Source organism: Canis lupus, chromosome 38, assembly GCF_048164855.1.
Source record: "Canis lupus baileyi chromosome 38, mCanLup2.hap1, whole genome shotgun sequence".
NCBI lineage: Eukaryota > Metazoa > Chordata > Mammalia > Carnivora > Canidae > Canis > Canis lupus.
The window spans coordinates 876298-890233 of NC_132875.1; the positions used below are offsets into that span (position 1 = coordinate 876298).

The window sequence follows — 13936 nt, forward strand, 5'->3', positions numbered from 1 at the left end:
TTGTAAAAGGAAGATAAATGCTGTTTTCTGGGGTTTTAGTGACTACCTATAGATATTAACTATTGAAACGATTACCCAGCTTTTTGGCAAGCTAACCCACATTCCGGAAATAATTCTAGATTTATTTTTAAACCCTTCAGCTTGGAAATTTATTTCAGTTCCTAAGCTAGGGCCAGGATTTTGATATCTCTTCAGCTGCTTTTCCAGGTCCTTGGACCATGGGCCACTTCATTTAGCATCCGACAACTATGCAGGTAGAGAGAGACCGAAGGGGTTCAGTGAGGGAAGGTGTCATGTGGGTGTCATGTCAGCCGTCAGAGGACTCCTCTTAACAAGTAAACCTTTCTCTTCTACCACCAAGTAGACTCCCTCATTATTTGATTCTTTTCATTCTTAATTTCTGCTTTTGATGTTTTATCTGTAGAGATAGAGCAACAGGGAGGAGGGATTTCTCACCCGTAGGAAGCCTGCAGCTTCACATATCTGGTGGTAGCCAAGGCTCGAATGTGCTCCCAGTTGGAGATCAGATCCTCTTTCATCTGTTGAATCCCAGGTGCCTCTGGAGGATGGGAAAGCATGAGCTTGTCTGCTTTGGCGCATAACTCCTTCACCTTTGGGATGAAAAAGAAACCTAGTGGGAAATCCAAGCACTCTGATTCATCCTGGCAAAGTTTTGTGGGCGAGATCTCACAAAACAGTCATACAAATACTAATAATTTAATATACTTACATTGGTAATTTTATATTAATATGCTAATGTCCTATGTCAGCAATAACGATCTACTGACCACTTTTGTCTCTTATTGAGTGCTTATTGCTCAGCACTTCACACACATGTCCTTGTCCTTTTAAAATAATACTCAGAGGGGGAAACTGAGTGAGGAAAAATTAGAGAGGAAGACAAACCATGAGAGAGTCTCCTGACTCTGGGAAGCAAAGGGTTGCAGAAGAAGAGGTGGGTGGAAGGATAGGGTAATTGGGTGACAGGCATTAAGGAGAGCATGTGATGTGATGGGCACTGGGTGTTATACTATATGTTGACAAATTATTTAGATTTTAAAATGTTAAAAAATAATAAAGTAAATAAAATAAAATATTCAGAGGTAGAAACTCTTCTTATGCCCCCTTTATATGAAAACTGAGAGGTAGGGTATTTTATTTACACAAGGTCGTTTAGCTCCCAAGTGTCAGAAGCAAGGTTTAGACCTCAGACTGTCCTTCACCACCCTCTCTACTGTTTGCATAAATACTATTGTGGAAATCAGAGAGACACTTCTGCCCAGGAGAATTTCTGCCAAGAATTTCAGTGATGCCAGACCATTCTGAGAACAATGCCTAAGGAGGAGAGCCACTGGGGCAAAAATGTGGATATGGGTGACTTTCCATATGTTACCATTAGTGCTTTTATTATATTTAACTATAATCAGGTGTTGTCTGGAATTTGAAATTTCATTATCATTATGCAACAAGTTATGAAACTTTATTATTCATTATTAGGGGAAAAAAGACTAAATGCAAAAATGGAGCAAGAATGAAAGAAATCAAATAATGGGATAGTTTTCAGAAACTGGCTCCAGGGACAAAGCTATGGTCAGGGAGCAGCAGGTAGAGACCTCCAGTGGGCTGATTCCACCGTATGCACTCCAGAGGAGTTAGCTGAGGTTATAGGTGATGTTGTAAGGGAAGAGCAACGATGGGAGGGCGTCAGGAGTCGGAGCTTGCTCCAAGCTCAAACATGCCTATGTCTAGTCATCTAGGGATAAGGACTGGAATCTTCCAGCTTTCAGAAGAGAACCCAAGGGTGATCAAGTAAGGTGCCCTAGGTGTCTCTGAGTCTATTTAGAAGGAGGAGGAAGAAAAAGAGGAGAAGGAGAAATTTCTTCCTTTATCACTGAGTCAAGGACAAAAAGAAACAGGATTTAGCTGGTTTGACAAAAGGAAAGATTCTCTGACTGCAGGTTCTGGGTAAGATTAGAAAACCATTCTTGGAGGTATCTTTTCTGTTTTTAAGTCATGAAGCACATTACAAAAACACAAGAGTATATAAAACATGTATGTATATGTCAATAAAAATAAAGGACATCCAATATCCATGTACAAGTTATGAACTACAACAAGGAAGTATATTCAGGGCCAAGGAATTTCTTCTTCGTCAAACTAGTGAATTTACTATGTCCTCTGGAGGCAGAGTGGCCACCATATGCCTCTTCCAGCCCAAGAGGCCACCCATGCTTCCAACAGTGGCTTACCTTGTCCTCCATGACTGCAAGATTCCTCTCAAGGCTCTTGTGATTATGAAGTAGGTCCTCAGAGCTAATGAGGTCTTTCCCATAGTCCTCAGAGGTGACTTGAGGCTCCTTCTCCTTGATCCACTGGATGGCTTCAGTCACATCCCTGCCAGACAACATGAGCCCCAACAAAGAAAATGGCAGGTGCACAGCAAAGACCACCCTGGTTCACTCAGGTAGCAATTACCTTGAACTCCTACTCACTAGCAAAAAGTAATGTAAAAGATTCTTGCTTTGAATGATTTCAGTTGAGTTACAGAGGCCTGGGCAATATCTGGTCATTGGAAGTAGATATACTTCCCACATCTGGGTCAGCTCCTACTGTCTTTTTTCTTCCCAACTCAACCGTCCACCCTCATCCAGTTCCTAATACACTTCCCTTGTCTCTGCAGCGTTTCCATCACTAATTCACCGTGCCAGTTTCACTGCTTTGGGCTCTGGTCATCACACACTTGGCTACAGGGTGGGTCACAGTTGCCTCAACTACACTCTCCATTGCTGCCCTAAGTGCAAGCACATGACTTACTTTGGTTTGAGATATTGGCCACTGATTGCTAACAGTAGCCAGAGGCTAGCACAAGTACAAACACGGTGCTGTTGCAGAGTTTCCCATGATGTGTTGGCCAAATTCACACCTTTTGAATCGCTGGAGATCTGCAGCACTGGACAGTGTTTCCTTTCGCTGCAGAGCCAGGTCATGGAGACGCTCCCAGGCGACATTCACCTCATCCTGCTTCTGCTTGATCAAGGGCAGCTCAGGGTGGTTCTCCTGTGGGAAGAACCAGTGCTGGCATTAGACAAAGGTGAGAATATTCCAAAAATCATTGAATACTTCTCATTTCACACGGGTTCCTACTTTGCCAGGAATGGAGAATGACCTTGCAGCCAGGTCCTGATCTTTGCCTTAGCCCTGTGCCCTAGCTTTAACCCAACCCAATATTACCAAAATCTAGAGGCCAATCCGCCAGATACCGTTTGTATCTTTTTCTCACAGCACTGAGACAGCCTATTAACATGGATTGCCCAGCCCCTGTATTATTTTCAGAATTCCACCCTGATGCTTGCTAAGTCCCTTGAGAATCAGGAAGAAAAAGTTCCCTCTGTGAAATATGACTTTATTTTCCACAACTTGGCTACTGTGGTTCTTAACTCCTTTGGGGTCCTGACACCTTTGAGAATCTAAGAAGAGTAGTTTCCCTCTTCCCAGAATTATACACACATGCACACACATTCAATTTCTCAGAAAATTCCATACATCATTGCACACCACCTGAAGCACTGAGATTTGTGAATACTAGATTAAATTAATGACATCAGCTTATTTTGACACTTGTGATTTTGAGCAGTTCCTATACTCCTTCTGTCCCTGTCTCTTGGAATGTCCATTCCCATTCTGAAGCCTCTCCACACAGAATTTTCTACATTCTCCTTCCTGAATGTATAGCTCTTTCTATTTATAGCTGTGTGGGTCCCACTCTTCAAGAGCAGAGGACACGTTCTTTTTTGGATTAATCCTTCCTAAAGTTGCTTAGATAAAACGGCCATATTACTTTGCCATGAAGACCTCCTTGCAAGAGGGGAGGTCCGTTTCCTCAGGCTTTGGATCTGGGTTGGCTATGATTGGCTTAGTATAGAATGTGGCAGAAATGATATGAGCTCCTGCCCTTCAGCCACAGAGGCCCTTCGGCTTCTGTTCTTACCTTTGGAACACCGACACATAAAAAATATGCTCTGCTGGGAAGTGAGAACCAAGGCCCCAGACATGGAAGCAAGACCCTCCACCCCAACTGAGCCACCAGATAATTGCAGCCACTCAAGAAAACCAGGTGCGGTCAGGAGAATTGCCTAGCTGAGCAGCTGAATCACTGAATCTGGAAGAAAGAAAATGTTTGTTTTTCTAAGTTTTGTGGTGGCGTGTTAGATAGTCCTGAATAACCAAGGAACTTCCACAATGAGACAAAGAGGGTAGAGAGAGAAAGTTTAAAGATGGCTGGAAACATGGCCTGGGAAAAAATTGAGACTCAGGCTACTTCCCCCAACCCATGCATCCTGAAGTCTGGGTTCTGTTAATACAGAAGGATTGTTCCCATCCTGGAGCTTCAGTGATGGTGAAACCAAATGGGAAACACAACGATCAATGGTTAGAGTTTCTAATTCCCTTGTATCACGTAAAAACCAGGCTGGCTCCCCAGTTTTCCTGCATATTCCATGGTTGTTTATTCTCACTCTGAATAGTTTGCTCAGACATTGAAAACTTATTTAAACGTTTTCTTAAATGAATGTAAGTAAAACTGTCTCCTTTCTTTTTCCCCCACTCACAATAAATCATGCATAATGACATCATATACATTATGATGGCCAATCATTATTTTATGTTCTTTGCTACTTTATGCTGGTTCTTCTTCATGAGGAAAGGGTGCAGCTTAAACACAAGTGGCAGGTGTTCTGCACAAGAGTTACATCGTTGTGGGTCTAGTTCTTCTGCACACATGCATGTGCACACACATGTGTGTCCACATACACTGTCTTTCCCTCTCACACCTCTATGTCCATGGACTGGCAAGAGATGGACCCAGATAGGAGATGACACTGCCCTGGGCATATTTTTTAAGCTTATCTATCTATCTATCTATCTATCTATCTATCTATCTATCTATCTATTTATAAGAGACACAGAGAGAGTCAGAGACACAGGCAGAGGGAGAAGCAGGCTCGCTGCAGGGAGCCTGATGCGGGACTCGATCCCGGGACCCTGGGGTCACGCCCTGAGCTGAAGGCAGGTGCTCAACCACTGAGCCACCCAAGTATCCCTCCCCTGGGCATGTGACCACAGGGACATGCATCTCTGTTTTCTCACAACGTCTCATGTCCTTCATGTCCCACCCACTGATGGCTGGGAGGTTCTGGATGCCAGAACCTTTGCCTTGCACGACCCTTTGCTCCTCACCTCGGCACACTCATTGGCATACTGGTTTATTCCATCCACTTTCTCCTGCCGAGCTGCCAGCTCCACTTGGAACTCCTCAAACTTCTTATGTAGAACCTCTGTACGTTCCCAGTCCTCACCCAGCTCCACTGATGTGACTATAGCCTCCTGTGGACAATAAAAGTCTGTTGAGTTTCCAGCAAACAGTTTCTGTAATTCCAATACCCAAAACCATTGCCTACACACCCAGGAGAGTTCAGAAGGGGAGGCTGGTAGAGCTTGGGGGCAGCCCTTTAGGAAAGGTCCTAAAGCAGGAGCATATTTCCTGAGGGGGAACATTGTTGACCAAAGCTCCTGGAAGCGCCCTTTTTTGTTCTAGAACACGAAAAATAAATTCATCCTGGTTCTACCCAATTCAGCACATGGAGTATCTACAAACACGTTGCAGTAAACACTTACTTGGGTGTATCTTCTGTTCTAACTATGGGATTATTCCTTAAGTGTTTAGCAAAATAGAAACCTCCATACTTACAGGTCCTGAGAGGCAACCCTTAGGAAAAGAGCTGGCAACGCTCAGCTTGGACTGAGAGTAAGGGCAAATATTTAGGAGAAGGAGCTCTAAGGTCATGGCAGGCAGGCAGGGACAAGCCTAGAGCACTTTTTCCCATGCACAATATCAATAATCTCTAGGATACCCCCAAATCTTTGCCAAAATTCCTTCCTTCAGGGAACAAAGGCCAGGAACAGATACCCTGACTGCTTTACGAATAGCCTGTATTAGAATGCTGGGGTGCCTGGGATGGGGATGGGAAGTCCTGTTCGTGGCCTGTGTGGCCCCGTACCTTGTCTCCAATCCACTCCAAGATGTCAGCACACTGCTGCAGGTACTGCTGGAGCTTCAGGACCCGCAGAAGCAGGGCACCCCTCTCCTGAGTCAGCTCTACCAGCAGGTTCCATATTCTGTGCAGCTCTTCCAGATGGGTCTTTGGGAGAAGATGCAAAACTGCTCAGACACCGTATCCGCTGTGGAGCAGGTACAGATGCAGAGACGCGTGCAGAGAGGGGCCTGGATAAAAACCTCATTCACTCGTGCATTAATTGCTTAACAAATGTTTAAAGGAGGAAATCAGTAAGTGCTCAGGAGTAGCTATTAAACCAAGCCGCATATGATCTGCCATAAGAGAAGAAGATGCTTAGAGCTTTTAGAGGATGAAATGATTACAAACAGTAAGACAGGGTGGAATAAGGATTCACGTAATGGCACTCGGTGTGAATTGAAGCTTGAGGAACAGATAGGATTTTGATAGGTAGATGACGGGCAGAGGGTGATCTAAGTACTGGGAAGAAATTCAGCATGAACTGTCTGCCAGAAAGAATAAAAGCTGCAATGTTGCCAGTTTATAAGGGAAATTAGTGGCACCAAAGCAATAAGAGAATTTTGAGGCTATATAATTGCAGGCTTTGATGCCAGGTGAGCTTAGAAGATCACGTATTACATGACTTGTAAAATTGAAGGTACTATCTACATCATGTCCTCAAGAATCTTGTATTTTTCAACCACTCCACTGTTAGACCACATTTCTCTCTGAATCCTACAGTTCTGTGGTCTGATAGAGCACAGGGAGTCTGACAGTTGTGAAGATGTCTCAAACATTTCTCAATTAATTGATTAGGGGATTGGTGGCACACAAAGCTGTGAATAATACAAGAATAATTTCTATTTTATATCAATAAATAACATGTTGAGATTTTTTTCTTGTTAGGTTCTCTGTTAGGTTCTCTTCTGATTAAAGTCTGTGTCCTCAGACTATATTTTTCTTGACAGTAAAATGGACTAGAATTTGTAAGCTAAATGTGGAAAGACTAGACCCAATTTTTAAATATGTCACATAAATTTGGCTTGGCGGTTTCAAAAATACTTAAGCAGTGAAAACAAACAAACGGAAAAAAAAAATCTACTAGCGCAGAAGAGATCCTGAATTGACTCTATCAACAGAAACCATTATATGGTCTCATTCATTTGGGGAATATAAAAAATAGTGAAAAAGAATAAAGGAGAAAGGAGAAAAAATGAGTGGGAAATATCAGAAAGGGAGACAGAACATGGAAGACTTCTAACTCTGGGAAACGAACTAGGGGAGGGGTGGAAGGGAAGGTGGGCGGGGGGTGGGGGTGACTGGGTTACGGGCACTGAGGGGTGCACTTGATGGGATGAGCACTGGGTGTTATTCTATATGTTGGCAAATTGAACACTAATAAAAAATAAATTTATATATAAAAAAAACCCGGTTGGAAGAGTGTGGAAATTAAGTCAGAGGAGAGTTGATACATCAGTAATGAATTCCAAATTGGTGACAGTCCTCAGTCCTCAGTATTTAGGGGAGATTTTCTGAAGACAAGGAATTTTAGGAGTTTTTTGAAATGAATGGAAGAGTGGGTTTTGAGAACTATAGTATTTGTCATAGCATATGGGCGGTGAAGAGAAGGAGGCATCACAGGCAAGGGAGAGATATATCAAAGAAGATTCACTTGGCAGAGCATCTCTTGTTTGAAAAGTCTAAGGGACGAGGACTCTGAGAGCAGAAGAAATCATTAGAAATGACATTTGGGAAAGCCAATCATCTGGGACACACAGAACTGGGTTGAAGAGGACTGGATTTTGCAGTGGCCAAGGAGGAATGTGATGCTCTCCCAGGATAGCTTTTGTATCGTAGCTCTTCCCCGCTGCCTCAGGGGACATGGGGACGTCTGTCATCTTTCCTGTCCCACCCCGGTGGAAGATAAGAGGCAAGAACCCCAGTTTCAAGCCACCTACATTATACCTGGCATTGTCAATGAAAGCTCTGATAACGTGATCAACCCCTGGAAACGTGTCTTACAGAGCCCTACTGTACACTTACTGTGGTTTCCTCGTAGGCAAAATGCCCCTCAACAAAGCGAGTTTCCTTGAGTTCTCTCAGTTCAGGAATGACCCTTGATTTTGCTTGCACTTCTGCTTCAAAGGATTGGTGCTTCCGGTACTTGCCCTGAAGTTTAGAAATCAGAAGTTATGGCTAACGAAGCCTAGTGTCCCTGGGCCACAAAGGGGTTCTTCTGTTCCTTTTCCTACTTTTGGGCAGAACTACTTGTTTCACAACCTAGATACAGTGATAACCCATGACCAGAGCTGGAGAAGTCATATCCTAATAGAAATGGTCACTTCAGGCCAACCCAGGCTCAAAGTCAGGGGTCACAGAGAAATATTTTGCCCTGTCCCCATTGCCTTTGGGGAGTTTCCAGTAAATATCCTGTTACTTTTAAGTCTCAGTTGCCATTGGTGGGAATGAAAAGATGTCCCACATTTGTTCCCCTTCAGAAAAGAGGAAGCAAGTGCTATGAAAAACTGAAGGCAATGAGGAAGTTGATAATTACAATAATGGCTTTTTTTTAAAAAAAATTGAGAGGTTTCTGCTTATCAGATAATACTCTTATTGTCCTGTATTTATTGAACCTTTAATAGATATCACTTTGTTATTAATGCAGGTGCTGTCTCTCCTACATCAATGACCCCTTTTAGGCAGGTAACCCTTTCTTCTTGTCATGACTCTGTCATATGCTGCAATAAAAGGAGGAGAGGAGCTTCCATCCAAGCTCTCTCCTGACACCTGTCATGTGGACCGAGCTAGGGCATGGAGAGCCCCTTGGAGAAATCCAGGAAAAGTTCCACCAATTCCTATCGCAAGCAGAGTGAAAGCACTGACGTTTCTTCACCTCAAAACATGGAAATTGCCTGATGCATCATAAATTATTCAACATCTCACTCACTATTATGGCCACAGCTTGACTTCAGATTAAGACTACATGCAAAGAGAGAGTTTCTTCTGTAAAGAAGACACTGAGGCTTTAAGAAGTTAAAGACACGGGCCATTCAGAGGCAGAATTATGGTCCGTGACAGGTAGTCTGAACTTTCTGTGACATTACTCCCTTACAGATAACTAAATATGCACTTACATTATAAGACTGTTTCCCTCCCTGGAGATCTTAGAGTCTGGCCTGAAGTCACAGGAACGGAGTACCTGTATGTTACTTGGGTCTTCATAGCTCTTATCATCTGCGATCTTGAGTTTCTCCAGGATCCACTTCTCTAGGTCATCTGCATCCCGTCTGAAAACCTGGTAGTAATAGGATTCTTCAAGCTTCTGACCCCTCTCAGCAACCAGCTCCTTGAATCTCTGGTAGCGAGTCAACACCTCCTGACGCCTCTTCTGGATCTCCTCCGCTGTTTCCAGCACTTTTGGTCCGCCACTCTCCATAGCCTGAAAGTTAAAAATTTTCTATCTCTTTTTGGTTCTCAGATCTCTGGGATGTCCCTTTTATATGTCCCGAGACATTTACTCATGTTGAACTTATATTTGGATGTCTTGAAGCCTGTAAAATCCTATTGTTACAAGGGCTCTAGTGTATTTACATAATTTCAACCATACACAGCTAATCTTTAGGCTAATAATTCTTTATCATTCAGAACATTTTTCTAACTTTTCACATAAATGTATGCCGACATTTATTAAGTTCTATAAATAGAATTAATTTGGATGAATGATGGAAGACAAGTATAAATTAATGAAATCACACATTTCAGAGGCATAAAAGAGAGATCAACTTTTGTTTTCTTTTCAAATTTATTTTATTTTATTTATTTATGATAGGCACACAGTGAGAGAGAGAGAGAGGCAGAGACATAGGCAGAGGGAGAAGCAGGCTCCATGCACCGGGAGCCTGACGTGGGATTCGAACCCGGGTCTCCAGGATCGCGCCCTGGGCCAAAGGCAGGCGCCAAACCGCTGCGCCACCCAGGGATCCCTTGTTTTCTTTTCAAAGGCTAAAAAACTATTGGCATGTACTGATCATTCTGAATTTACTTTAATGAATAATTAAACAAGGCTTGCAATAAACTTAATGAACGACATGCACAAACATTTGGAAATGTTTGTTTTTATACATAAAATATATCTCATACATTGTGTACCCCTTTTATTGGCTTTATTCACAAATCCTACAAATAAAAAGTTCAGATATCCTTCATCCAGTTATCACAAAATTTCAAATTATTAGCTTCTCAAATTATAATTGTCTTTTGCAATATAAAACATTATACCATTAAACAATATAACTAGGATCTGACCTATTTGGGGCAATGTCCTACAAAATTCTCATAGGGTTTACCTTCATTCATCCAGATATGGGCAGTTTCCCCTAGCTTATCTCAGCCAGATCACTGAACATCAAATTCAAATTTTAATCTTCTTCCTCCCAAAATATAATTGCTCCTTTGTGTATGGTCTTTACTATTTTGGCTACAGAATTGAATCATTCTATGGAGACCAAAATCTTCCTTGCACATTATTTTGCTCCAAGTTACCTGCTTGTTCTCTATGGGTCATTGCTAGATTTTGGGTACAGATGAATGCTAGATTTTGCATTTAGATTTTGATGCTAAATGCAAAGATTGCTAGATTTTGATACTGTATAGTCACAAGCTCAAGGTCATTGTTTAAAGTGATATATTCACCAAAAGACCATTAAAATTAAACTTCTCTACTTCTTAAAAGCCAAGAAACCATTCTTATAGATTCTGTCAAATACAGGACAGGAAGTTCAAAAAGAGACAGCTTTCCTAATTATGTCAATGAGAAATTGTACTACAAAGAATTCTGTACTCACGGTTTCCTTTGGAAGGTGTTTCACTTTTCGTAAAGGTCAAGAACGTGGCAAGGTAAAATGTACCCGAAAGAGAGAGGAAGATGATAAAGAGGGAGAAAGAAAGAGAGACAATTCTCATGAAATTGTCTAGCCTTCTTCAGATAAAGATGAAAGAAACGTTATATATGTGGAAGAGTCAAAAAAAAAAAAAAAAGAAAGAAAGTAAGAAAGAAAGAAAAAAAACCTTGAGCCCTGCACCTTGCCAGCTACAGTCCACGTTATCTTCAGGAGACAGGTTCATCTGAGGGAGCCACTAACTTGCACAGATGCTGGGTGACTCAGCGGTTCAGAGACTGTGGCTCCATAAGTTCCTCAATAGGACTTCATAAAACATAAAAGTTAGGTTTTTAAATGAAAAATTAGGAAGAAAAAACCCCACAGTTATAGACATAAAATAAAGAGGCTGTGTTAAAATTCTGTTGTGTTTCTTTGATCAGTCTCAGATTCCATGTCTGAGCAGGGTCAATTAGGATGGAACTCTGGATCATCCAACCTTTGGACCCTGCAGAACTAGAGGAACTCAGGGCATGCCTAGGTTCTTGTTCCAACCCATCTCTAGGAAATACAACTCAACAACTTCATCAAACCCAGCCACAGATTTTTAACAGCCTTTAAATCAACAAGATATCCTAATTCTCTCTGTAGAGCCTTTGCCAGAATTGGAAGAAAATTTTATTTCTGGCTTCACAGATTGGGCTTTTAAAAACCTGATTTATCTGTACCCTTAATCATTTAAATGGAAAGAATCAGGGAAGTAAGATATATGTGTGTTTATTTGTATTTCATGAAGCAAAAATTAGGATACCTTATTTGACAAACTAATGAAATCGCAAGATATTTGAAAACGGGATAGAGTTTTAAAAATGTGGGGAAAAAAGTCATCCTATTTTAGGAATTATTTTTAATGGAGAGAAGAGGAAGCAGAAATTCTCCAAGGCATACTTCTTTTTAGCAACTACATAAATGAAACAAATAAACAAAAAGAAAATAGTAGGATGGCTTCAAACCCTCCCACAAAAGGAGACTAGCTGAGCTAGGTGTGCTACCCACGCATCATTCCAGGGTGATTCCAACTTAAATGTCCTAGCTTCATATTCTACTAGAGTAGAGAGAGGTTCTACACTTCTGATTCCCCTCTTCCCTCTCCTTCAACTGACACAGCTTAAATACTCTTCTTGAAAGTCTAGTATTACTTGACCTTCCATATAGTTTCATTATATTCGAATATACTAGAGCATTACAGGCTGGAACACAAGTCTAAGAGAATGAATTATATCACATGCACCAAGGAACCTCTGATGGAGTTGGGGTGAGGAGAAGACATTTTAAAATCTTTATCTAAAAGATAAGAACCACCATCAATTATCTTAATGTACATAAAATTTATATATTGACATGATTGATTTGCATTAATTTCTAATCTTTAGAAGATTCTGTGAAGCAAGTATTACCATCCCTATTTTTATATGAGAACAGAGGTAGTATCTGAGAGGCATCCCATCCCCCGGCATTTGGTTTGTATATGCAAACAATGAGCCATGTCCCTGTGAGTATGACCATCATGCCACCCTGATTTTCATCTATTCTAGTTAAACTTTTCTTATCCATCAATATCTCTGGTGGACCCATTCCAGAATTTTCTCACCAACGGTGCCAACCCTGTGATAATCTTGTGACCGAAGAAATAACAAGGCCAATCAGAAGGATTGGTCACCATGAAATATAAAATAAAGGTGGGTAGGAACAATAGTTTTTAGAGCAGGTTGTGATGTGTAAGTGTGCAAGGGTCCGGGAAGAGGTTTTATGCATCATAACTCAGCGTTCTCTGAGTTTTTAGCCATAGTGGGCAGCTGGGAGAGACTCATGGTACAAGCTTCTCTGATAGCACTCTGGCTGCTACTCTGATAGCAGCTGCCCACTAGCCTCAGTCCCACCCCATCTTCTCAGTCCCTGTAGGGTGGCCAAGTCGAGTTGCTGCAGTCCCTGAGCACTACCACTGTTGAGGCGAGGATCAGGGTACCCTTGGGATTGATGGAGAGACATAATAAGAAAATCTTAAGTCCCAAGGCTTAACTCTTAGACTCCTGACCTTCTGGCCATTTTCACAGTTTTCCAAGAATGCTCATTGGCTCTGATGACATAGACTCTGATTCAAATACAGTGAGGTTTAGAGCCCTGTGGTATCTTTATTTTTTTTATTTTAATTTTTTAAAATTGCAAGTTGCTCCGCTGTAAATGAGTGAGTGCTGAGCAGCTGCAGAGGAAGCTGGAGTACATCCCAGACAGCTTCATTAAAGAGGAGTCTTACCTTCAGTTTTTTATGGGCGGGAGTAATTTGCAGGGTCCTTGTATGGGTTGTGGTTATCAGCTCTAGGCAGATCTGTGCTTCACATACCAGTTTAATCAGCTCTGTCCAGCTTGTCTGGGGCCTCCCCTCAGTTATCAGATCTTTTCTTGGGCCTGGAAACTCCAAGAGATGCTTTACACCCCAAATTCTGGAGTATTCCCAACTTGCATCACTACCATTCATATCATGTTTACTGGATAAACAAGGATTTTCTGGAGTCCAACTTTCTCAGCTCATTTACCAACAAGAAAAATAATGTTAATTTTAATGTAAAATAATTTTTTTCCCCACGGGATAAAGGTCATTATTATTTTATTATTTTAACATTTTTAATTTTTGTTTCTCCAGAAATAGTTCTCATTTTTAAATATCTCTAATTTTTGCCTCTTAAATGGGTTAGAATATTAGATAATATAATTCAAAACCATAAACTGATCTTTTTGCATTTAACTGTATCCACATTAATTCTTATCACTCCAGATCCTCTAAAGTTATTTATTTGTGTCTTAACTCTATTCAGAATATATATTTTTCAAGTTTGCAATTCTATCATCAAAGAAATAGAACTCTTGTGCTCCCTACTATAATCATCTGTGGGTCTCTCTTATTTTTTTTAATTTTTTTTACTTAGTGTC

The 13936-nt window shown here is 41.3% G+C and overlaps 1 protein-coding gene across 1 annotated transcript in view; it reads right to left on the reverse strand.

Annotated features, from left to right (window-relative positions):
* The window catches only part of SPTA1 (spectrin alpha, erythrocytic 1), a 67160-nt gene extending 56091 nt beyond the window's left edge, over positions 1-11069 (reverse strand). The window contains exons 1-8 of the mRNA XM_072814439.1: positions 10916-11069; positions 9271-9510; positions 8115-8240; positions 6057-6197; positions 5236-5382; positions 2924-3057; positions 2250-2394; positions 457-611 (exon numbers count right to left, since the gene is read on the reverse strand). Coding sequence (XP_072670540.1) covers positions 457-611; positions 2250-2394; positions 2924-3057; positions 5236-5382; positions 6057-6197; positions 8115-8240; positions 9271-9507 — 1085 coding nt within the window. The 5' untranslated portion in view covers positions 9508-9510; positions 10916-11069. The remainder of the gene's footprint in view (positions 1-456; positions 612-2249; positions 2395-2923; positions 3058-5235; positions 5383-6056; positions 6198-8114; positions 8241-9270; positions 9511-10915) is intronic.
* Between the last annotated feature and the right edge of the window lie 2867 nt (positions 11070-13936).